The 27135-nt window shown below is 44.4% G+C and overlaps 1 protein-coding gene across 1 annotated transcript in view; it reads right to left on the reverse strand.

The window, feature by feature from the left end:
• The window catches only part of FASN (fatty acid synthase), a 143549-nt gene that overhangs the window by 56125 nt on the left and 60289 nt on the right, over positions 1–27135 (reverse strand). The window contains exons 7-14 of the mRNA XM_088474922.1: positions 23477–23592; positions 22291–22425; positions 16713–17175; positions 15260–15447; positions 14771–14960; positions 12131–12225; positions 11854–11988; positions 10858–11061 (exon numbers count right to left, since the gene is read on the reverse strand). Of these exons, the coding sequence (XP_088331048.1) occupies positions 10858–11061; positions 11854–11988; positions 12131–12225; positions 14771–14960; positions 15260–15447; positions 16713–17175; positions 22291–22425; positions 23477–23592 (1526 nt within the window). The remainder of the gene's footprint in view (positions 1–10857; positions 11062–11853; positions 11989–12130; positions 12226–14770; positions 14961–15259; positions 15448–16712; positions 17176–22290; positions 22426–23476; positions 23593–27135) is intronic.

Below are 27135 nucleotides of genomic sequence, written 5' to 3' on the forward strand. Positions count from 1 at the left end.
AATTATTTTCTGTGTTTGTGAATTGTGTGCGCAGTAGCCGCACGTGCATCAACAAAGTAGTGCCAAGCGTGCGCCTGTGTCATAAGTAAAGGGCCGGCTGGCTTGACCGTTAAGGGTGCTGTAACCCCCGAAAGTACACTCCAGTCCAAACCAAAAAAAAAATTATTTTCTGTGTTTGTGAATTGTGTGCGCAGTAGCCGCACGTGCATCAACAAAGTAGTGCCAAGCGTGCGCCTGTGTCATAAGTAAAGGGCCGGCTGGCTTGACCGTTAAAGGGTGTTGTAACCCCCAAAGTACACTCCAGTCCAAACCAAAAAAAAAATTATTTTCTGTGTTTGTGAATTGTGTGCGCAGTAGCCGCACGTGCATCAACAAAGTAGTGCCAAGCGTGCGCCTGTGTCATAAGTAAAGGGCCGGCTGGCTTGACCGTTAAGGGTGCTGTAACCCCCGAAAGTACACTCCAGTCCAAACCAAAAAAAAAATTATTTTCTGTGTTTGTGAATTGTGTGCGCAGTAGCCGCACGTGCATCAACAAAGTAGTGCCAAGCGTGCGCCTGTGTCATAAGTAAAGGGCCGGCTGGCTTGACCGTTAAAGGGTGCTGTAACCCCCAAAGTACACTCCAGTCCAAACCAAAAAAAAAATTATTTTCTGTGTTTGTGAATTGTGTGCGCAGTAGCCGCATGTGCATCAACAAAGTAGTGCCAAGCGTGCGCCTGTGTCATAAGTAAAGGGCCAGCTGGCTTGACCGTTAAAGGGTGCTGTAACCCCCAAAGTACACTCCAGTCCAAACCAAAAAAAAATTTATTTTCTATGTTTGTGAATTGTGTGCGCAGTAGCCGCACGTGCATCAACAAAGTAGTGCCAAGCGTGCGCCTGTGTCATAAGTAAAGGGCCGGCTGGCTTGACCGTTAAAGGGTGCTGTAACCCCCGAAAGTACACTCCAGTCCAAACCAAAAAAAATATTATTTTCTGTGTTTGTGAATTGTGTGCGCAGTAGCCGCACGTGCATCAACAAAGTAGTGCCAAGCGTGCACCTGTGTCATAAGTAAAGGGCCGGCTGGCTTGACCGTTAAGGGTGCTGTAACCCCCGAAAGTACACTCCAGTCCAAACCAAAAAAAAAATTATTTTCTGTGTTTGTGAATTGTGTGCGCAGTAGACGCACGTGCATCAACAAAATAGTGCCAAGCGTGCGCCTGTGTCATAAGTAAAGGGCCGGCTGGCTTGACCGTTAAAGGGTGCTGTAACCCCCAAAGTACACTCCAGTCCAAACCAAAAAAAAAATTATTTTCTGTGTTTGTGAATTGTGTGCGCAGTAGCCGCACGTGCATCAACAAAGTAGTGCCAAGCGTGCGCCTGTGTCATAAGTAAAGGGCCGGCTGGCTTGACCGTTAAAGGGTGCTGTAACCCCCGAAAGTACACTCCAGTCCAAACCAAAAAAAAAATTATTTTCTGTGTTTGTGAATTGTGTGCGCAGTAGCCGCACGTGCATCAACAAAGTAGTGCCAAGCGTGCGCCTGTGTCATAAGTAAAGGGCCGGCTGGCTTGACCGTTAAAGGGTGCTGTAACCCCCAAAGTACACTCCAGTCCAAACCAAAAAAAAAATTATTTTCTGTGTTTGTGAATTGTGTGCGCAGTAGCCGCATGTGCATCAACAAAGTAGTGCCAAGCGTGCGCCTGTGTCATAAGTAAAGGGCCAGCTGGCTTGACCGTTAAAGGGTGCTGTAACCCCCAAAGTACACTCCAGTCCAAACCAAAAAAAAATTTATTTTCTGTGTTTGTGAATTGTGTGCGCAGTAGCCGCACGTGCATCAACAAAGTAGTGCCAAGCGTGCGCCTGTGTCATAAGTAAAGGGCCGGCTGGCTTGACCGTTAAAGGGTGCTGTAACCCCCGAAAGTACACTCCAGTCCAAACCAAAAAAAAAATTATTTTCTGTGTTTGTGAATTGTGTGCGCAGTAGCCGCACGTGCATCAACAAAGTAGTGCCAAGCGTGCGCCTGTGTCATAAGTAAAGGGCCGGCTGGCTTGACCGTTAAAGGGTGCTGTAACCCCCAAAGTACACTCCAGTCCAAACCGAAAAAAAATTATTTTCTGTGTTTGTGAATTGTGTGCGCAGTAGCCGCACGTGCATCAACAAAGTAGTGCCAAGTGTGCGCCTGTGTCATAAGTAAAGGGCCGGCTGGCTTGACCGTTAAAGGGTGCTGTAACCCCCGAAAGTACACTCCAGTCCAAACCAAAAAAAAAATTATTTTCTGTGTTTGTGAATTGTGTGCGCAGTAGCCGCACGTGCATCAACAAAGTAGTGCCAAGCGTGCGCCTGTGTCATAAGTAAAGGGCCGGCTGGCTTGACCGTTAAAGGGTTCTGTAACCCCCAAAGTACACTCCAAACCAAAAAAATATATATTTTCTGTGTTTGTGACTTGTGTGCACTGTGGCTGCACGTGCATCAACAAAGGAGCAGCGCCAAGCGTGCGCCTGTGTCCCATAAGTAAAGAGCCGGCTGGCTCATTTCTTAAAGGGTGGTGTAACCCACAAAGTGCACTACTCTCCAGCAAAAATAAAAAAATATTTTCTGTGTTTGTGTGCGCTTTAGCCGCACGTATATATATCAATATAACATAAATGGAGGACCAAACTTTCTCTGATAAAAATAAAATAGGGAAAGATCAAGAACCACTTCCTACTAGTGCTGTTGCTGCTGCTGGGAGTTGTTCATCATCCCAGAGAGGAAGTAGGAACATCACTACTTTTACTAAACAATTGACCCTCCAACAGTCCCTAGCGATGAGGATGAAGTACGACAGCAGTCATCCTGAAGCAAAACGTATAACTGAGGCCTTGACTGCTATGTTGGTGTTAGACGTGCGTCCGGTATCCGACATTAGTGCAGTGGGATTTAGACAATTGATGGAGGTAGTGTGTCCTCGGTTCCAAATCCCGTCTAGATTCCACCTGCATCCTCAAAGCAGCAGCGACAAGCGTGCGTCTGTCTGTTAAAGGGTGGTGACACCCTCAAAGTGTGCTACACAAACAATTAAAATATTGTTCTTTTTTTTCTGTCTTTGTGAAATGTGTGGGCTGTAGCCGCACCTGCATCCTTAAAGCAGCAGCGACAAGCGTGCGTCTGTCTGTTAAAGGGTGGTGACACCCTCAAAGTGTGCTACACAAACAATAAAAATATTCTTCTTTTTTTTTCGGTCTTTGTGAAATGTGTGGGCTGTAGCCGCACCTGCATCCTTAAAGCAGCAGCGACAAGCGTGCGTCTGTCTGTTAAAGGGTGGTGTAACTCTCAAAGTGCTCCAAAAAATAAAAAACTATTTTTTTAATGTGTTTGTGACTTGTGTGCGATGTAGCCACACTTGCATCCTCAAAGCAGCAGCGACAAGCGTGCGTCTGTCTGTTAAAGGGTGGTGACACCCTCAAAGTGTGCTCCACAAACAATAAAAATATTCTTCTTCTTTTTTCTGTCTTTGTGAATTGTGTGGGCTGTAGCCGCACCTGCATCCTTAAAGCAGCAGCGACAAGCGTGCGTCTGTCTGTTAAAGGGTGGTGACACCCTCAAAGTGTTCTACACAAACAATTAAAATATTGTTCTTTTTTTTCGGTCTTTGTGAAATGTGTGGGCTGTAGCCGCACCTGCATCCTTAAAGCAGCAGCGACAAGCGTGCGTCTGTCTGTTAAAGGGTGGTGTAACTCTCAAAGTGCTCCAAAAAATAAAAAACTATTTTTTTTGTGTTTGTGACTTGTGTGCGATGTAGCCGCACTTGCATCCTCAAAGCAGCAGCGACAAGCGTGCGTCTGTCTGTTAAAGCGTGGTGACACCCTCAAAGTGTGCTACACAAACAATAAAAATATTCTTCTTTTTTCTGTCTTTGTGAATTGTGTGGGCTGTAGCCGCACCTGCATCCTTAAAGCAGCAGCGACAAGCGTGCGTCTGTCTGTTAAAGGGTGGTGACACCCTCAAAGTGTGCTACACAAACAATTAAAATATTGTTCTTTTTTTTTCGGTCTTTGTGAAATGTGTGGGCTGTAGCCGCACCTGCATCCTTAAAGCAGCAGCGACAAGCGTGCGTCTGTCTGTTAAAGGGTGGTGACACCCTCAAAGTGTGCTACACAAAGAATAAAAATATTCTTCTTCTTTTTTCTGTCTTTGTGAATTGTGTGGGCTGTAGCCGCACTTGCATCCTCAAAGCAGCAGCGACAAGCGTGCGTCTGTCTGTTAGAGGGTGGTGTAACCCTCAAAGTGTGCTCCACAAACAATAAAAATATTCTTTTTTTTTTTCTGTCTTTGTGAATTGTGTGGGCTGTAGCCGCACTTGAATCCTCAAAGCAGCAGCGACAAGCGTGCGTCTGTCTGTTAAAGGATTACATCGGTGACAGCATCCAAGTAGGCATGTCAGACAGTCCGTACCTGTATTGGCAGGAAAAAGAAGCAATTTGGAGGTCCCTGTACAAACTGGCTCTATTTTACCTGAGTTGCCCCCCCTCCAGTGTGTACTCCGAAAGAGTGTTTAGTGCAGCCGGGAACCTTGTTAGCGAAAGGCGTAGGAGGTTGCTTCCACAAAATGTGGAGAAGATGATGTTCATAAAATGAATGATCAACTCTTCCAGGGAGACCAGCCTCCAGAACGTACAGAGGGACCTGTGGTTCCAGCAGGGACGAATTAATACTCTGTGAGGATGAGGATGTACATAACACTGAAGAGGGTGAGGAATCTGTGGATGAGGAGGATGAGGACGACTTCTTGCCTCCGTAGAGCCAGTTTGTGCAGGGACAGATTAATTGCCAGCTTGTTTTGTGGGGGCCCAAACGAACCAATCATTTCAGCCACAGTTGTGTGGCAGACCCTGGCGCTGAAATGATTGGTTTGTTAAAGTGTGCATGTCCTATTTATACAACATAAGGGTGGGTGGGAGGGCCCAAGGACAATTCCATCTTGCACCTCTTTTTTTTCTTTGCATTATGTACAGTTTGGGGCCTAGTTTTTCAATGCCATCCTGTCTGCCACTGCAGTTTCACGCCTAGATGGGTCACGTGTTTGTGCCGCCCACTCGTGTCGCTTAGCATAGTCATCCAGCTACCTCGGTGCAACCTTTTGGACATAAAAACACTATTGTGAGGTGTGAGGTATTCAGAATAGACTGGAAATGAGTGGAAATTAAGGTTATTGAGGTTAATAATAGCATAGGAGCAGAAAAACCTACAAATTCTGTGATTTTAGCTGTTTTTATGCTTTTTTTCAAAAAAATACAGATCCAAAACACAAAACCCAGAACCCAAAACACGGAAGGGTGGTTTTGGCAAAACCAATCCAGATCCAAAACACGAAGAAAGATCCAGATCCAAAACCAAAACACGAAAAGTGGCCGATGCACACCCCTAATTAAAAGCATTAAATGCTATTAAACAAAAAAAAAGTATTGATTCGCTTAGCCTTAGAATGTTAAACAAACCTAGTACTTATTATTAGCCAGTAGATGTCACTGTTCCCTCATCTTTATGAGTTTGTCTTGATTTTTAACAGCCTTCTTCTCAACTGTAAACTCTAGTTTATATAACAGTACAAGCATCATTCTAAATAGTTTTTCTATACATCATATTTTATTCTTTACTGATACAGAAAACTATTATTTTAATGTAAACGTAACATGCTAAATCACACCTCTAATCTGTACCACAAGGTGTATTTAAGTGTTTACATGTGTACTGTACCGCTGATGAAAGTGTGCAGTAACACTGAAACGTTGGATATAGCAGAGCTGTTTGTCATTCTTATCCTCAGTGCCACCTCATTCCATGTTTACCTTTATACTATAATCACGAGAAAAGCAACAGCGACAAGTTGTCTCCGATCACTGAGAGTGCCAAAAGCAATGCAGTTCTTTATAGATATATAGATTGAATTTAACGGAGCTAGAGACAATGTATCTGTGTAAGGGATGAGCTCTGCTGGGCAGCATATCTGTATTCTGCTTTGAGACAGGAGCAGAGCAGCTACAGTCTGTAACACACTATGGGCCTGATTCTACGCAGGCATGATTCTACTCCACGGCGCATGTGTGAAACAGAGTGTATGCACAGAGGTGCTGCTGCCATCGGACATCAGAAATGGGGGGGAAAGTGATGGGCGTTCCTGGGCAGTGACTGGGAAATGGATACAAACAGTCCATCTTATGGGAGTGTCGCAGGCGTGCCAGTGATAGCGGCTACGTTCCCAGACGTGCACCCGCAGCCATTGGAGGTCATAGTCATACAGGGAAACTGCACCTGACATAGGGCTGATGTAAGTGTCGATGTTGTAAGCGATGGTGCGCCGATGGTGGTGTCTAAAGAATCACTGGCGGTATTACAGCGTGCAGAGACGCAGAAAGTGGGCATCCCAGTCATTGCCCATTCAGATGAAGGCTACTACACCAGGAAAAGAGTTGATACCAGCATTTGCAAATATCACAGACACACCTCCAGCAACAGACGCAAGAGCATATGCAGCTGCATCCATCACTGAATCAGCAAGAGCACTTGCAGCTGCATCCATCGCTATTTGGGAACAATGGGTCTGATTCAGACCCACTCGCGAGCGGCTGTACGCTCGCAAGTGGGTCGATGGTCTGCACTGAGCATGCGCACGACGGAGGGAGCTCCGTCGTGCGCATGCGCCAGACACGACGAGCGAAGGACTTTCCTTCGCTCGTTGTGTCCGATCAAAGGGGGCGTGCTGTCAATGTTGATTGACAGCACGCCCCCTTTGGTGGGCGTGCCGGGGGCGTGCCTCCCTGACGGGGGCGTGCCCACGGGAACGCCTCCCGTCAGAAGCCGGCCCACTGACATCACTAGTGATGTCAGTGGGAGTGATTTTGGCTCTGATAGAGCCAAAATCACTCCGGAGCTTGCGGTTGAAAACCTCAACCGCAGGCTCCGGCTCGCAATTTCGATGGTCGCGATGGTCACGACCATCGCGGCCATCAAAATGCACGCTCGTATAGCCTGTGGGTGGTGACCCACAGCTATACGAGCGTCCAGGAGGACGCTCCATGAAAAAGGAGCCCGGCCCTCATGCAGAGCGTGCGCTCTGCTCAGAGCGTACGGCTCTGAATGAGGGCCAATGAATTCTAATTGATGAGTAGGGGACAGGGAATCTGTAGATGTGCTCCCAACTTTTCTTTTACTCAGACCCTGGGATCTATTTTAACGAATATGTACCCAGGGCAGTAACAGGGGAAAATGAGTCTTGTGCCAGTCCCGCTCCCCAAACATGTGACATCATGTCGTTGGGATGAAGGAGTAGCTGAGCACCTATAGCATCCTAAAGACATTGTATAGCTGAGCACCAGCAGCATCCTTAGGACGTTTTGTTAGCTGAGCACCTGCAGCATCCTAAAGACATTTTATAGCTGAGCACCTACAGCATCCTAAGGACGTTGTATAGCTGAGCACCTGCAGCATCCTAAGGACGTTGTTTAGCCGAGCACCTACAGCATCCTAAGGACGTTGTATAGCCAAGCACCTGCAGCATCCTAAGGACGTTGTATAGCTGAGCACCTGCAGCATCCTAAGGACGTTGTATAGCTGAGCACCTGCAGCATCCTAAGGACGTTGTATAGCTGAGCACCAGCAGCATCCTAAGGACATTGTATAGCTGAGCACCTACAGCTTCCTAAGGACGTTGTTTAGCCGAGCACCTACAGCATCCTAAGGACGTTGTATAGCCGAGCACCTGCAGCATCCTAAGGACGTTGTATAGCTGAGCACCTACAGCATCCTAAGGACGTTGTATAGCTGAGCACCTACAGCATCCTAAGGACGTTGTATAGCCGAGCACCTGCAGCATCCTAAGGACATTGTATAGCCGAGCACCTACAGCATCCTAAGGACATTGTATAGCCGAGCACCTACAGCATCCTAAGGACATTGTATAGCCGAGCACCTGCAGCATCCTAAGGACGTTGTATAGCTGAGCACCTACAGCATCCTAAGGACGTTGTATAGCCAAGCACCTGCAGCATCCTAAGGACGTTGTATAGCTGAGCACCTGCAGCATCCTAAGGACGTTGTATAGCTGAGCACCTGCAGCATCCTAAGGACGTTGTATAGCTGAGCACCAGCAGCATCCTAAGGACATTGTATAGCTGAGCACCTACAGCTTCCTAAGGACGTTGTTTAGCCGAGCACCTACAGCATCCTAAGGACGTTGTATAGCCGAGCACCTGCAGCATCCTAAGGACGTTGTATAGCTGAGCACCTGCAGCATCCTAAGGACGTTGTATAGCTGAGCACCTGCAGCATCCTAAGGACGTTGTATAGCTGAGCACCTGCAGCATCCTAAGGACATTGTATAGCTGAGCAGTTGTTTAGCCGAGCACCTACAGCATCCTAAGGACGTTGTAAAGCCGAGCACCTGCAGCATCCTAAGGACTTTGTATAGCCGAGCACCTACAGCATCCTAAGGACGTTGTATAGCCGAGCACCTGCAGCATCCTAAGGACAATGTAGAGCCGAGCACCTGCAGCATCCTAAGGACGTTGTATAGCCGAGCACCTGCAGCATCCTAAGGACATTGTATAGCCGAGCACCTGCAGCATCCTAAGGACAATGTATAGCCGAGCACCTGCAGCATCCTAAGGACGTTGTATAGCCGAGCACCTGCAGCATCCTAAGGACGTTGTATAGCCGAGCACCTGCAGCATCCTAAGGACGATGTATAGCCGAGCACCTGCAGCATCCTAAGGACGTTGTATAGCCGAGCACCTGCAGCATCCTAAGGACGTTGTATAGCCGAGCACCTGCAGCATCCTAAGGACTTTGTATAGCCGAGCACCTACAGCATCCTAAAGACATTGTATAGCCGAGCACCTACAGCATCCTAAGGACGTTGTATAGCCGAGCACCTGCAGCATCTTAAGGACGTTGTATAGCCGAGCACCTACAGCATCCTAAGGACATTGTATAGCCGAGCACCTACAGCATCCTAAGGACGTTGTATAGATGAACATCTACAGCATCCTAAGGACGTTGTATAGCTGAGCACCTGCAGCATCCTAAGGACATTGTATAGCCGAGCACCTACAGCATCCTAAGGACATTGTATAGCCGAGCACTTACAGCATCCTAAGGACATTGTATAACTGAGCACCTACAGCATCCTAAGGACATTGTATAGCTGAGCACCTACAGCATCCTAAGGACATTGAATAGCTGAGCATCTACAGCATCCTAAGGACGTTGTATAGCTGAGCACCTACAGCATCCTAAGGACGTTGTATAGCTGAGCACCTACAGCATCCTAAGGAAATTGAATAGCTGAGCATCTACAGCATCCTAAAGACATTGTATAGCCGAGCATCTACAGCATCCTAAGGACGTTGTATAGCTGAGCACCTGCAGCATCCTAAGGAGATTGTATAGCTGAGCACCAGCAGCATCCTAAGGAGATTGTATAGCTGAGCACCTACAGCATCCTAAGGACGTTGTATAGCTGAGCACCTACAGCATCCTAAGGACGTTGTATAGCTGAGCACCTACAGCATCCTAAAGACGTTGTATAGCTGAGCACCTACAGCATCCTAAGGACGTTGTATAGCTGAGCACCTATAGCATCCTAAGGACATTGTATAGCCGAGCACCTACAGCATCCTAAGAACATTGTATAACTGAGCACCTACAGCATCCTAAGGACATTGAATAGCTGAGCATCTACAGCATCCTAAGGACGTTGTATAGCTGAGCACCTACAGCATCCTAAGGACGTTGTATAGCTGAGCACCTACAGCATCCTAAGGACATTGTATAGCTGAGCATCTACAGCATCCTAAAGACATTGTATAGCCGAGCACCTACAGCATCCTAAGGACGTTGTATAGCCGAGCACCTGCAGCATCCTAAGGACGTTGTATAGCTGAGAACCTACAGCATCCTAAGGACGTTGTATAGCTGGGCACCTACAGCATCCTAAGGACGTTGTATAGATGAACATCTACAGCATCCTAAGGACATTGTATAGCCGTGCACCTACAGCATCCTAAGGACATTGTATAACTGAGCACCTACAGCATCCTAAGGACATTGTATAGCTGAGCACCTATAGCATCCTAAATACCTTATATAGCTGAGCACCTGCAGCATCCTAAGGACGTTGTATAGCTGAGCACCTACAGCATCCTACAGACGTTGTTGGCTGCACCGCGGCAGCTTGCTGCCAGGACCAAGGATGCTCCGGATGGTGCAGGGAGAAGCTGAGCGCCTGCAGCAGCCTAAGGACACTCCAGACAGTGGCTCTCTAAGCTGCAAAATACATGCCACGGGGCATGCCAAATACAGGTGCCACGGGGCAATAACGGTGCTGTACCCTAGGCTATGCACCCTGGCAGTATGTACCTAAACAGTTTTATTCCATTTTCCTGCAGAAATATAATAATGAGGTGCTAATAAAGGGGAAGTGCACTGTCACCATACCAAATGTTTGACGCTTTTACATGCAGCTTGTAAACTGTGAGATGTAATAAAGACCAAATTAAATCACTATATTGTAAAACCGCATGTCAAACCACAAGTGAATAGGCAAAAATATTAGACGTGGGTCTTATAAGTGAGATGACAGAAATCGCATATCAGTATATGATGCCTACCTTCCTGCTATTGAGGATCTGCATTATCTGGAGTAATGATGAATGCTATAGCTGATATACTGTAGTAAGTATAACACATTTCAATGTTTACTTGAGTTAAGAAATTAATTTTTTTAGTGCACATATTGTTTTCAGTGGAGAGAATGTTGTATTTGCGATACGAGATATCTTGCGATACGAGAACACAAACTGGAGCCTTTCTATATTTTCCCCAAAGCCTACATTTGAACTTACCTGAAGGAGGGCATGGGGGGCTATTTCTACCACCACAGCATTTTCGGGGATGCTCTGTAAGCCTTCCTGGAATAAGACTGGACTGACTAAATTATTTACGTGGTACTCGGCCGATGAGAACTGAGCAAGGTCACTCTGCCACTGAGACTCAGGGATAGATGTGCTGATCCAACGATGGGAACGTCGTTTTGGAACAGTAATAACCTGGGAATCATGAAATAGTACAATTTTGTAAATGCACATGAAAAGTACATGCAAGCTAACTGTTATCTCAAGACCTGGTGAACAATAATTTTAGCCACCCTGAGGAGTGATACCCTTCCTTTAAAATATACATCTATATTGTGATTTTTATCCTGGGGGTGGGCCAGATCTGTAATGTCATATGTAAGCTTCAAGAGTTATGGCTCTTTATCTATAGCCTCCGAGTGAGAGTGAATTGGGGATTGAAAGAAGTGAGTGTACTTAGTGCTAGACTGCAGACTAGAGCATCTGAGCTCACGGCTGCTGGGAATGAGGTAGGGTACAGTAGACTAGCCCTTAAAGGAACATAGCTGCAGTAGTGAGACTATGAAAGAGACAGACCCATGCTGCAAGCTAAGTTCCAGTGAAGACATAAGGGTTACTAAGCCTCGGAGAGAGATAAAGTGGAGAGAGATAAAGTACCAACCAATCAGCTCCTCTCATTTTTCAAACACAGCGTGTAAAGTGACAGTTAGGAGCTGACTGGTTGGTACTTTCTCTTCATCCACTTAATCTCTCTCCAAGACTTAGTACATAGACTCTATTGATGTTACTAGTTCAGGACAGGGGCTTTTGTTTTAATAAAAAAGTTACATACCTGACTTACTAAATTAATTTAGTGGTTTAGCTTTAACAAGACAAGAGACTCTATAATGATTCATTTGGGTAAATATATTTCAGAAGACTTGAGAATAAATAAAAATAGATAATTAGAAGAAAAAAACAATGATGACCAGGAACATCCTCACTTACTTTTTTCAGGGCATTGAGAAGGGATGGGGCAATAGAGGCCATGTAATATGAGTGAAAGGCCACCCCTGCACTCTGCACCTCTTTGGCAAATACACCATCCTTCTTCAGTTTTGCAACAAAGTCTCGCACAGAATCCTAAGACACAGACAAATAGGGACTCTCTTCAGTGTGATGCCATAAAGCAGTGAGTTCAGCTGCAGTGTCTCAAGCTGCACATTCACTCACAGGCCAACACTGGCTGCCAGTGATTACTGTCAGCATAGAGCAGAACCATTACCTGGGGGCCCGATATTGTGACCGTGTCCTCGGAATTATGGCAGGCGGGTACCACGCCCTGTGGGCACTGAATTTTGCATTCCTCCCATGTCAACCCTGCCAAGAGTAAACATGTAATATTTATCTGCTGGCACATGCCACATCTATTTAGCAAAAAGGAGCAATGTGAATATTTACTTGCGCAATGATTGCAAAAAAATATCAAAACTAAGTTTAGTATTTAAAATATTAGCAGATAATAAACTAATAGACTTGGAATAAACCATTAACTGCTTTGATTGAGTAAGTAGATCACAGATATGGTTCCTATCTTGTTACCCAAAGAGGATATATTACAGATAATGTCCCCAATGCCTGCAATCCTAATTCATTTATAAATTTAAGATCCTGTTTTCAAAATCAGAGAAACTATATACATTTACAAGCACAGTGATCAATAATACCACTTTCTAGACAGAAAATGGCAAAAAACCTGGATTTTTCCCGACTTTTGCGTACCGGGTTGTTTTGCCATTCTCTGCCTGTACCCCCATTCAGACAGAAGAGCATATTACCAGGTCAAAAATTTCAACCCAATAATTTGCTGATTTACACGGGTATTCCTTCTGTCTGAATGGATCAGCCCAGGTCTAAATTTCCGTGTCTCCGACCCTGGTAAATTCCTGGGTCGAAGTCCTGGGAATTTAGACCCAGGTTGACCCTTTCAGACAGAAAAAGGACCTGTGAAAATCACCAAATTACCGGGTTGAAATTTTTAACCCGGTAATTTGGATTTCTGTCGAAAGGGGTATTAAGGAGAGGATTCATTTATGTTTGCAAAAAAGCCCTGCTTCCCAGGCTACTAGTTCTCTTTATGAAGAACACACAGATCTCTTTAGCCATTTAACATACCACTTATGCCTGGTTAGCTAATATAACTCAGACCCCTTTTACACCAGAGCTAAAACCTGGGTTATTGCAGGTATAACCCGGGCAGCTCCTTGGTGTAAAAGGGGACAGGGTTGGATTCCCAGATCGAGTGACCCGGCAATCCAAACCAGGTAACTTGCAGGGTTTAACACGGGAATAACCTCATCAGAGGCGCTTGGAGATGAGATCATCCACTTCCACACCGGAAGAGCCGGGTCACTGCAGACCCGGCTTCAGTGTGAATGGCGCCGACTCTGGAATTTCCTGGGTCGGCGCCTGCTAAATTCCGGGTCTGATCCGGTTTGGAACCCTGTTCCAACCTCCAGGACAGACCTGGAATTTAGGTATAAAAGCAGTATCAGTGGTGCCTGCATGGTTCATGGAAGAGAGGTTCAAAGCAGATGAGATCTCATGACAAATCTATCTATATAGCACTGGGCAGCCAGCACTCTATGTCCCCCCTCAGGAGTGTGGCACATTGATTCCACTACCCATGAGATCACGTAGATATTTACAAAAACGAGAGGGCACTCACCATATGCGTAGCAGAAAGCATTTTTTTTTTTTACATACCACCAATTAATCTTCCAATAAATGAATAAATAAAACATATATTTTAAATCTATTATTACTGATTTTCTGGGATTTCATCTATGACTATAGAATATTATTAAATTCTTTTTCACAGATGTAATTACCAGACATCAGTAATGTAAAAGTGAGCACTGGACAGGATGCACCAGTTGTACAGTGACTGTACATGAGTACATGCAGGAACCATTACATAACATTGATCAATATTTAGTAGCTGAGCTGTCAGGAGGATGAAGCTAAGTAACCCCATAAAATACCCTCTTCAGTTACATTTTTAGTCTTTGCCCTTTGTTTTGTTACATCTATAATATTTAGTGATGTTTATTATCATGTACATATAAAAATACTACAGTATTTTGCTTTAATAGAAATGAGCAACTCATCTTTTTTGAAGCCTACTTCTGGGATAATCAGTTTACTGTACATAGCAACCCTATGAGTCAACGTCTTACCCACTGGCTATTCAGAACAAGACAATGGGCAGTGGTGGGAGGTTTACCACCTACGGACAGACTGTTTAACCCATAATGTGGACTCATCAGTGTATGACAAGGGTTTTCACTAGGTCTGTGAAGCTCTAAAGAGAGAGACATTCATTGAAATTGTCTCTCTGAAACCATGAGAAGAGTTAGGGACTGTTTTAAGATTATTTTAGTAACAATATATGCTCTGTTGGGAAGGTAAGTCCTCTGTTAGGAAGGTAAGTGCTCTGTTGGGAAGGTAAGTCCTCTGTTAGGAAGGTAAGTGCTCTGTTGGGAAGGTAAGTTCTCTGTTAGGAAGGTAAGTGCTCTGTTGGGAAGGTAAGTCCTCTGTTAGGAAGGTAAGTGCTCTGTTGGGAAGGTAAGTGCTCTGTTGGGAAGGTAAGTGCTCTGTTGGGAAGGTAAGTTTTCTGTTAGGAAGGTAAGTCCTCTGTTAGGAAGGTAAGTCCTCTGTTAGGAAAGTATTTGCTCTTTAGGAAAGGAAACAACTAATAAACGGGTTCAACAGCACCATTTGTTTGTGCATCTTAGTAAAGGGGAGCCGCAACATTGTGCTAGAGATGAAAACACTGTAATTACAAGAGAGACAGACATATCCATAGCACTATTTTACCAGCATTGTAAAAATTAGGTTACACAATAATGTTGTTTGAACATACCAACAGCAGCCATTCCACCTGGCGGAAGCTTCGCCTCTTTGATGCATCGACCTCTCCAGTAAGCAGCAAGGATGGCTTCAGCGTGGCTAAGGGAATCATCTGCGTAACCACAGGCTAATTCTCCAACTGAGTGCCCAACGATGCCGTCAGGTTCCAGTTTCATTGCTTTAAGCATGTCAATCTGAGCAATCTGAAAGACCATGTGAAGTTCCATTCATCAGTGATGGGATCCAGACACACAGAGGAGTTGGGTGATTGTTAATGGAGTAAAATGAGAGAGCTATCTCAGGCAGAAGCTTCTGATGGCACAGGACACTAGGAACTAATTACAACATGTGATTTTATTTCTGGAAAACATGACTCAGTGGTTCCTACACTGGTAGAAGATTTAATGGACAATATTTGTGCTTTGTAGTATACACTGTATTAATATAGATGTAAATGTCGACTTGTGTAAGATGTGAGTTGGGGGCCATATAAAGACCCTACCTGAATAGCAGCAAGCCCAACAAATGCATGTACAGTGTCCTCAAAGGTGCTGTCGTCAGCATGAAGCAGAAGTTCTGACACTTTTAGTCCAGTTCCTTTTAACGCTTCATCAGACCGCATAATGGACTCCCGAAAGGCATCTAGGTTCATAAGACTATGTCCCATCCCTTTCCATTGTGTTCCCATTCCTGTAAAAGACAAAATGCATTTAAGATGATCCTATTGATTACAGGCCCTTTAGATGTCTAGGGACTCTGCTTGGTCCTTGCAATGGGATACGTTTAATATCCCGACAGCGGGGATTCCACCCTTTGCAATCATTGGTATTTATACAACAATATTACAGATTTTACTATTCATTAACATTCATTAGTTTGTACATTGATTTTATTTTTTACTCTATTTACTATATTGGTTAATGCCCCTACAAAAAAACATTTCAGTGATCAAAGACATCATAAAATTCAACACTGCTTTTTACAGACATGTCCCTGTTTGAATCAGTTCTGAATATTAACATCAACTTTATGGGATTTTAAAGATAGGTACAATTGGAGGAATCTTGTAATGTCTGTTGTCCCTATTTCAGAAGCTGAAGTGGAGGCATTTGTAATAAAGTTTGGATTGCGTCATGAATGTGAAGTGTCCTGGTCTTTCTCCTCTATGGTTGAATGCATTACTTTAGCATTAAACCCATCAAATTGTCAAACATACACAGAATATGTTGATGTTTAAAGTGTAGCACTTGCGATTTCCCCATACAGAACAGAGGGCCTGATTCAGACCCACTCGCAAGCGGCTGTCCGCACGCAAGTGGGTCGATGGTGTGCACTGCGCATGCGCACGACCGCGGGAGCTCCGTCGTGCGCATGCGCCAGACGCGACGAGCGAAGGACTTTCCTTCGCTCGTTGTGTCTGATCAAAGGGGGCGTGCTGTCGATGTTGATTGACAGCACGCCCCCTTTGGTGGGCGTGCTGGGGGCGTGACTCCCCGACGGGGGCGTTCCCAAGGGAACGCCTACCGTCAGAAGCCGGCCCACTGACATCACTAGTGATGTCAGTGGGAGTGATTTTGGCTCTGGTAGAGCCAAAATCACTCCGGGCCTTGCGGTTGAGAAACTCAACCGCAGGTTCCGGCTCACAGTGGCGATGGTCGCGATGGTCAAGACCATCGCGGCCATCAACCTGCACGCTCGTATAGGCTGTGGGTGGTGACCCACAGCTATACGAGCGTCCAGGAGGACGCTCCATAATTATGGAGGACGGCCCTCATTCAGAGCGTGCGCTCTGCTCAGAGCGTCCGGCTCTGAATGAGGGCCAGAATTCTTACACTACATGCTGATCCTTAAACAACTACGAGTGTGGATGGAGGAACAATCTGCTGTTTCAAGAAGTACCGTACCTTGATTTGTTTTATAGTATAATAAGAAGGTTGAGGAACACTGCTTGTTACCTGAACAGATGTACCAAAGGGGTCTGCCGGATGCCTGTGTCTGTTGGATCTCCTTCACGTTACTCTCCGTGCCCACCAGTGTGAAACCCCGGTATGTCATGGATGAGGGGGAAATCCCAGAGATGTTATTCAACAAGTTTACAAATGTGGCATCTGTGGCAAGTTTCTGGCTCTTCTCTATCAGATAATCAACTGCCTCTTGTGTCCTCCCACAAACCTGAATCAGGCGGGGAAGTGATAGCGTCCCCTCACTAGAGGTCAGTTTCTTCTTGTTTGGTCTCAAGATCACATGGACATTGGAGCCACCAAAACCAAAAGAGTTGATGCCTACAATGCCACCTTTAATTGGGATGGGCTCCGTCACTACTTGGATTCTGCCGTCTTGCAAAGCTGGAATATCTTGGTTTGGACTCTTGTAATGTAGATTTGGGGCCCAGACACCATGCTCCAGGGACAAAATTACCTATTATAGCATGTAAATAAAAAAATTATATTTATTATCATATTACACAAAAAGAATGAACTGTTGCTAAAACACACTAAGGCAGTACAGTTTGGAGATCACAGCAATAATTGTTAAAATAAGGTGTAGAGTAGTGGTTAGGGATGGTGACCTAAACAGACAATAGTGTGGACCATGGAAAAGGCAATCAGTAATAGAATCATTTAAAATGCATAAATGAAACATTGAGATGTTTGGTGTCAAGTCATTGATTGAATGCAGTACATCACATGTCTATCGGGCCTATTCATCACTGAAGGCCGTATGGCCTCCGATGATTTAGTATTGAACTCGCTGCGAGGGATACTTAAATATCCAACTTGCAGCGGGGAATAGATTGCCCCAGAGGAATTCATCATTGCTCCGGTGAGGGGACCGCTGTGCGAAAGCAACTGTCCCCTCGGTTAGTATCGCAGCTACAGATGTAGCTGCGTTACTTACCTCCTCCCCGTAGGCCCAGCTACGCATGCGTGACTCGAGGTCACACATGTGCCCAGCCGCCAGTCCGTGAGAAGGCGGCGGAGGGATCCGCTCGGGTCCCTCTTTGCATCCCCGGAACTCCTTCCCATAGGAAGGAGAGGGGATCCGAGAACAAGCGCCGTCTGAAGATGGCGCTTGTTCTTGGCAGCAAACTCCGAAAACCTTCAGTTTTCTGAGTTTGCTGAATATCAGGGGGTCCTACCGGACCCCGCGAGATGAATAGCCCGGTAAGTAAAATATGCGGAAACTATTGTTTCCGCATGGTTACCCGACCATTTATCGATGATGAATAAGCCCCCAGAGATGTGATCATTATATATGAAGTTTTCAACAATACTAAGCATTATGAAGCTCAAACAAATACTGTAACAGCAGTTTGGGTTTGTGTGTATACAGTATTTGATACATGCTGTATATGAAACACACATATAATGAAACACTCAATATGTTTGATGCAGTCTCACTAGGGGGTATATTTACTAAAGGTTGATTTTTATTTATTTTGATCAATTTAAAATTGATGAAAATCGATCAACATTGATGTTGTGTTTCTGGGGCTAAATCACACATTTACTAATACTTATAGTACTAAATCAAAAATTGCCTGTTAGTAAATGTGTGATTTAGTCCCAGAAACACAACATCGAAGTTGATAAATGTTGATCGATTTTAAATAGATTAAAATCGATCTTTAGTAAAGATACCCCTAAATGTTGAAAGTGTTATCATACATCATTATTGTAGAGTTCTGGAGGTATATGGTTATAGCAGAGGGATTTAAATGGGCAATACTATTAAATGCAAAACACTTCTGCCATCTGGTTTTGCATTTAACATTACTACCCGTTCAGATCCTACGGCCAGAGCCGCTGACAAGCGGCTGCTTTGAAAAACCACTGCTTAGTAAATATACCCCCTGATGTTTAACTTTTTATATTGCTAGAAATTCTAGGTAGGAAAAGACATTCTAAAATTTGATTCTGATACTGTATGACAAAAGTGGACAACGATATAGGAGACTTGCACCTTATTTACACACATCTGAATAATTCTAAAGTGCAAAAATAAGCAGGGCAACCTTAGGGGTAAATTGTGAAACGAACTGAAGTTTATTTGTTTAGACCTAATGATTATTTTTAAAATCTAAAAATGGTGTGTATGTTCTGTAGCCCGTAGCTACCAGTCAGATAATGTCCTTCATTAGGCTTAGATGAGCAAGACAAATGTATAAAGGCACATCCACATCTGTGTCTTTGCGGAAAGTTTCACAACCATACACTGCATTAACTAATCAGTCAGAGGACACATGCCTTAATGTGCTGGTAATAGTTCAGGAAGATGGAAAGATGTGAGATAGCACCAACTGGTTGTTATGGGTTACAGTATTTGTAAAATGTTTTTAAACACAACATGCAATGACTTATAATATATTAAATATCACAATCAATGAATTAGAAAAAATTACCATTCATAAAAATATGACCATTCATATTTGATCATTAGTGTATGATATGAATTCACAGTAACATAGTTATAAACTGTCCCTTGTTTAACATTTGTCCCTGGAACCTATACCTGAAAATGTACTTATTTTTTCAAAACTGATTAACTGTCCAATACAATTTTGCTTATTTTGTCTAAAACGCAAATATCCAAATTGATTTAGAGGTTGTTTTGCTATTGAGAGCTCTGTCCTTTTAAATGTTGGGTTCACATTTTTCCGGGAAGTAAATAAACCATTTACAGATAGACAGGGCTGTAACTAGAGCTTGGCCAGGATGGCACCCATCAGAAGCGTTGGTCGAAGGGGGGGAGGAGTGGGGGGCTTCCTGGCCGTAGTCAAAACTACATTGGTTCTTCTGACCTAACAATCAATGGAACTCCTTTCAGAGGAGTCACAATGTCAGGCCAGCCAAGCCCCTCCCAGCATTATAAATGATGCAGGTGGTGTTCCTGTCTATTGGCACACCTTACCCTTCTCCTTCGCCAGCCTTCATGGTGATAACGAGACATGACTTGGAAAAAGTGGCATAAGTCAGAACTGGTGCTGCTGCAGCATTCATAGAGGCTGAAATCAGCAAGTTAGTCAAAAAATAATATGGGGAGCAGCATGGCATATCATTTGAATTGGGGACACTGTGTCATAATGTGAATTGGGGAATACACAGTGTGGCCTAATATTTCAGTCTCAGTTAGTGACAGGAGTGTTAAAATAAATATTTAGCAATATCAAATTCACTAAATCTTCTGGGGGGCTAGGCAGCCTGAAAACCCCCAGCCATTAACCTAAAATTTACATCCCACATTGGCAATCACATTTATGTAGCTGATTCAATTAACCGCGAGCTGGACAAAAATTGCTTAACATGGCTAATAAATTAGAGAATCCATGTTAAGTTAACACAGGTTTCAATGGGAGCCTTGCACCCCTTGCATTGTAATATGATTTGTCCTAGTGCAAAATTTGCATCCCTTAGTTCCTAACGCTATGAGTCCCACTGTTATCTATAAAACAAGGCAACATATGAAATTTCATGTACAAAGCCCAAAATTTCAAATTCAATCACACAATATTTTGTGGTTTAGCCTATATACACATTATCAGGTATTCTGCCACACCCTCACATGTGAGCCATGCCCATTGGGGAGGCCAGGTCACGCCCACTATGACACAATGATGCCCCATCATGATGCAGCCACAAGTCCTAATTTCATGATTAGCTAATGTGGGAAGGTATAGTAAATAAAGTTATACATAATTCCCTACGTTGTATCCACATCTCTTAAACAACTTAAGGGAATCCTAATGCATGTTTCCATTATTTATTTATTTTTGTTTAAAGGAGAATGAAGGAGAGACAGATATTCTCAGAGATCGTTTATAGAGATCATGCATAGAGAGATGTAAGTCCAGTGCACACACACGTGCTTTATAGAAGCAGATGACAAAATACAGAAAGGAGACTAGGGGGTATATTTACTAAAGTGCAGGTTTACAAAAGGGAGATGTTGCCCCCAGCAACCAATCAGATTCTATATATCATTTTCTAGAAGTTGAAACTGTAGCAGTTAGAGAAAAATGTAAAATAACAATGAGCATGGGAAATCTGCATTGTAATTTGTAACTAACTAAAGTGAAATGAAGTAATCAGTTATTACAATAGGGTGTGGTTGTTGCCAAGATGACAAAAGAAACTTTAAACCTGTAGAAAAACTCAATACCACACCTGCTGTTATATGACAATGCCGGTATTACCCAATCTTCAGAGTGTGTCAGATTACGCTTTCCACTGTCACGGTCTAGATCAGTTTTAGCATGGCCAAATAGCAAAACTGTGGCAGGGCATGCTGGGATGTGTAGTTCTACAACTCTTTATTCCTTATTACGAGTTATGTAAGAAGGAGAAGCTCCATCACATCACTGATGCCGGCCATACACGGTGTGATGAGGCGACGGGGGATCCGACGTCCGACATATCAGGCGGTCCGCACACACAGTGCGATCGGGTGGCCGCCCGTCCGATATGCCGGCTCCCCCCTCCCTCACCTGCATAGCAATACATGGGATCGCACATCGCATCCCCTGATTGCATGGTTCTGAAGTGCGATCAGGTCATGCGATGTACGACCCCATGGGCGCGCGCTTTGTACGAAATCAGGCCCATACACGGTGCGATATTGTACCAATCCATCGGATCGGCTACTTTATCGCACCATGTATGGGCCGCCTATCATTTTGCTTGTTAGTCTTGAGCAAAGAGATGAGAGTATTGTTTTCCATTGAACGGTTCCCCATCGATGGTCTCCATCAATGGCTCCATCCATACTTTCCATCAATAGCAGAAAACCATACTTCCCATCGATGGATGTTGCCGGATATATGACAGCGGTGGAGCCAAAAGCAAAAGGTGGGTGAGGCGAAGGTAAAGTGAAGTGAACTGTAATGTGCTAGGGAGAAGTGTGCACAGTAGCCGCTAATTGCCCACCCTTAGTCTAGATGATTAATTTCAGTTCTGACAGATGACAGCAATGACAGTAACCTCACTGGGTTCAGGAGCTGGCCTGAGAGTCCAATATATCTTCAAAACAACCCTGTCCTAATGGGTGTCACTTCTAATTTTCCATGACCGTCACACATTTTTTTATGTTTATTTGAGAAGAGATTTATATTGGAATCATGACAAAGTGATGGAAATACCCAACAATACTTCCTTTTGGGTGATGATTTAGTCCTACCTATCCTGAAAATTAGGGTTCATCAAAATTGGGTTAAACATGGGATAATTTTAGTAAAAAAATAAATAAAAAGATGATGTCATTCAACAGACATTGTTTGCCATTGGCTCACACACTTGGGCCATACATGCAGTATTATATATTAGACTATGACCTAACTGACTGATGGTATTACAGTGCATGTGGGCAGCAGTCTTCCAATAACATTGATGATTGTTTAGGTTATTTGTCATTTCAAGCCATAAGAATTTAATATGGGGTTTGTTGTACTGCTTGCAAGTGGCATTCAGCAATATACAGCAGCTTGCCTTCTGCCTTTGGTTATTCAGCATAATATTAATCATAGGTTTTACATCTTACCTTAGCCAATGCCGCAAGACCAGATGAAGGTTCTGGATGACCCATATTTGACTTGGTGGATCCAATTAACAACGGCTCTCGTTCTGACTTGCAGAAAACATTGACAATCCCATTTACTTCCTGCGGGTCTCCAACCTGTGGATTACAAGATTGTTCAGTCGCTTCAAATGCTAAGCTTGTATATTTTATCATTTTGTGCAATTCCATCAATATAATACATTAGCATATGTGTGATATCTTTGTGGAAGGGTATCCACCTTCTACAGGTCATTATAGCAGCAGCCATGGACTGATCAGTAGAGGGAGATTAGCGAGGAGGTGAGAAATGGTTGGCTTCATGCACATGGGGATCCTTATGAAGCACATGTCTAGTTACAGACCGGGAGGTTATACCGCATTACATGTTACATGGAGCTGTGTGCTACATACAGTATACAACAATTTTACATTTCAGTTTAGGTGGAATTTAATGTCATTGTTTTATTTCCTCAACAGCAACCACTAAGTTCTGTAGTTAATACTGTATATGAATCCAATACAATTCAATAGAGGTCATATTTAATTGCCAGCCATTAATGCAAACCATGAGTGGTACAGATGTTTCAGCACTCTCCCTCTATTCCTTATTACAGAGTTATGTAAGAAGGAGAAGCTCCATCCCATCACTGACATTTTGCTTGTTAGTCTTGAGCAAAGAGACGAGATTATTGTTTTCCATTGAACGGTTCCCCATCAATGGCTCCATCCATACTTTCCATCGATAGCAAAAAACCATACTTCCCATTGATGGATGTTGCCGGATATATGACAGCGGTGGAGCCAACAGGAGAAGGTGGGTGAGGCGAAGGTAAAGTGAACTGTAATGTGCTGGGGAGAAGTGTGCATAGTAGCCTGGACTCCAGTAGTGTCAAACACTGTTGCATCGCCACCAGACTACCAATGATGGATGAAAAATAATGGACCTCTGCCATCGATGACAAAACAATTGCCCCTCTGTAGCAGACCATCGATGTTCGATGGCCATCCATGGATAGGACACATAATAGTATTTTTAACTAAATAAATTATATCGTTTTACAGTAAAGACCAACATATTTCTTGAATGCAAGGTTTTGTAAATAAAACAGGATTAGAAACCACAAGATGATAATGGCAATGTGTTTATTCATTTATTTGAGGTGACTACCTTAGTGCCTGTGCCATGTGCTTCCACATATTCCACCTCGCTGGTCTGGATCCCAGCCTCTCTGTACAAAGAGTTCAGCAACTGCTGCTGCACTTCTCCTGATGGGAAGGTCACTCCTATTAGCAGAATGCAGTTTAGTCAGAGAAGACAGCAAGGCAGAATACAGATGAGATGGAGGTCATTACTCCACAGAGAGAGTGCTGCTGTACAATGACCATATTAACACACCTGGGGGTCATTCAGACCCGCTCGCGAGCGCAGGACGCTCGCAAGCGGGTCGATGGTGCGCATGCGCGAGACCCGGCTAGCGACGGGATAGCCGTCGCTCCGGGTCTCGCACCAAAGGGGGCGTGCTGTCGATGTTGATTGACAGCACGCCCCCTTTGGTGGGCATGCCGGGGGCGTGGCTGCCAGACGGAGGCGTTCCCATGGGAACGCCTACCGTCTGAAGCCGGCCCCACTGACATCACTAGTGATGTCAGTGGGAGTGATTTTGGCTCTTTTGGCTCTGATAGAGCCAAAATCACTCCAGGGCTTGCGGCAGCGAGACCCTACCGCAGGGTCTCCGTCGCAAGCCCGATGGTCGCGATGGTCTTGACCATCGCGACCATCATCATGGACGCTCGCTATAGCTGTGGGTGGTCACCCACAGCTATGCGAGCGTCCAAGAGGCCGCTCCATTTTCATGGAGGAGGGCCCTGATTCAGAGCGAGCGCTCTGGTCAGAGCGTTCGGCTCTGAATCAGGCCCACAGTTCTCCCCCTTTCTGCAAATTCCACTCCCTGAATAAGAAACTATAAAAAGTTACTGCACAGACCTAAAATGTAGTTCAAGAAACATTCTGTTTTATTCTGATACTTTTCTATCATCAAAATAGTCCCAGCTTTCCTAATCTTGGACTATAAGCTGTCCAATATTACATTGTTATCTGTACCTGAGTGTATTTTCCAGGGGACACATCGCTGCATCAGTCTAACTCAGTGATAGACAACCTGATGCACTTCAGGGGCCACAATGAGTGTCCCTGTAGCCTTGTCATGGACTACACATTACCTTTAAACTCAATAATAAGTTATACCAAAGCATGTAAAGAGACACCTACCTGTAATAAAATATCAGCAGGCATTATAAACAAGTGTCACAAGCCATGACCAACAAACCAAGAAAAAACTGGAGGCCGCAATTAAAGGCTTGGAGGGCCACATGTGGCCCTATGTCCCATTGTTGCCCATCACTGTCCTAATTGATATTTATCCCAAAGCAAACCCCACATAGCTCCTATCAGTACACAGCCCGTGTAGTATTATGTGTAAGCACTTATGGCCTGATTCAGAGATGGATGCTGTAGCACAGCCGCTGTGTCTTTGAACGCAGCGGATGTGCTACAATATACAAAAGTCGCAACAGATGTCTTAAGTAATAAGATGCCCACTGCCGGCTTCTCTGATCCGATGTTGTGTCCGGAGATGCAACCTTTGGATAAACTGCATGAACATCGGTCATCTGAGAAACCAGTTTACTATGGATGGCCGTGTATTTTATGCTACTGGGACAGTGAAGCGCCACTGGCCTCTGAACGCCCGGAAAACTCCTGGTTTCTGGGATGTTGGCCATTGCCGCCCCTCCCTCGCCCCCCATCAACGTCGCAGACACTGATCAGCACATGCACAGATCGCAAAACATCGGAGTTGTATGTAAACCATCGGGTTTGAGCACAGCTCTGAATCAGGCCCTTAATCATTAACACATATCTGACCTTTATTTTCATTATACACATATATATATATATATTTGGCACAGTTCGGCAGAGGTGCGGCACTCACAGACAGTAATTCCAAGCACTGCTAGTGAATCGGTAGTTAACGTTTCAGTTTAATCCAACTGTCTTCTGAAGACAGTTGGATTAAACTGAAACGTTAACTACCGATTCACTAGCAGTGCTTGGAATTACTGTCCGTGAGTGCCGCACCTCTGCCGAACTGTATTTATGCTATATCATGCTGTGGAGGCACCCGGCAAAGCTGCACCTTTTGTTCTGAGTGCCGATCCTGGGGATTATTATTATATATTTGGCACCGCATTTAATTCTATGTAGCAGAATCATAATAAAAAATTATAAATTTAGCAATGTTGATAAATAAAACAAAAGTGGTTCAATATTTGGTTAGTATTTTAATTAAAATTGGCTTCCTTAGATTAAATAACACGTTAACATTCAGCATTATGTCATAAACTATCAATACATTTTTTCCACTAATGATTACGTCTTACATTTGTATGTTTAATGCCTGTCCTTTGCTGAGTTTCCTTCTAGTGCCAGTGACATATTTAGCAGCACTCTAGTAGGCGTTAAATGCATTTCTTAAACCACATGTTGAGCAGATCCAACACACTATCATGAAACGACAGCTGTCGCCAACCAATCAGACATCTCCAATGCAACACAAGAGCTTGTCATGTCAAGAGCACTAGCCAATCACTGTTCTGGAAACATGATATGCCGTTATGTGTCTGAAGTACAAAGTTTTACCTCTTTCCTACCAGAGCTCGGAGGAAAATCAGCTGTTAGAGAGACTGTGAGTGGGCCTCTCCTGAACTGAGAGCCCGATTCAGACCCAGACGCAAAGCCGCGAATGCTTGCTATGAGCAATTGTCTGCCGTCTGCGCATGCGTCACAGTGCACGTGCGCGAACCAGTCTGTGCAATGGGGAATTGCCCGCTCGAAGCCCGCAGATGGGCTGCTCCTTTGAGTGACAGATAGTGCCGTTTGCGGGTGGTAACAGCGGAAGGGCCTTGAAAACGGGGGAGTGGATGTGCGAACGCAGGCGTGTCTGAGCGTCAAAACGGCGTTCTTTGGGCGTGCATAATTAACAAGGAAGCTTCATTGTACACGTCACCTGGTTGTATTTCAGCCTGCAGTGATCGCAGAGCTTACGGCGGGGCAGGATCTACTTTAAGGGCTGCGAGCAGCTCCGGGGGCTCTCGATGTTACTGAGTAATCATACACTTCCTGGAGATGACGTGTGCTAAGAAAGAAAAGTGGGCGTCATTACACTGGCGTGCAAATATTCTGCTGTCGCTCTCTAAGACAGAGAGGGTGTCCTTTAGCCTGGCTGTGCGATCGAGGCATTTGCATATCCGCCCCCTGACGGCTGCGAGAGAGCGCAGCTTAGCGTCCAGGTCTGAATAAACCCCTGAGTTCTGATACTTGGGCCCATATTCAATTAACGGCGAAAAGCCAAGAACGGTGATAATCGCAATGTTTTCGCCTCATTCACCTGTTTTGAGGCAAAGGTTATTGCGTACTGTCACAATGCGCGCTCCTGCTTTTCGCCCTATTCAATTGCAAAACAGGCGAAAACGCGGACGTGCAAATGCTGTGAATAGTGAAACTAGCGAAAGGACTTCTTTTTGGTGGAAAATCAGTCTGTACCCCAAAAAAAGCGTAAGTGACAGCGTAATCAATATAGAAGTGTATTAAAAGCTGTAATAAAAGTATTTTGGGTTCCTAAATTGTGGATGTAATATGCAATTTTGCATTAGTGTGAAAAAATTATATAAAGCAATTTCTTGGTGACAAATAATTGCTGTAGTTAAATTGGGGGTACGTTTAAATGGGTACTAGTACATCTTGGAGTTAATAAAGTGCAATTTAATTTT

Source organism: Taudactylus pleione, unplaced genomic scaffold (assembly GCF_031769625.1).
Source record: "Taudactylus pleione unplaced genomic scaffold, aTauple2 ptg000016l, whole genome shotgun sequence".
Lineage (NCBI taxonomy): Eukaryota > Metazoa > Chordata > Amphibia > Anura > Myobatrachidae > Taudactylus > Taudactylus pleione.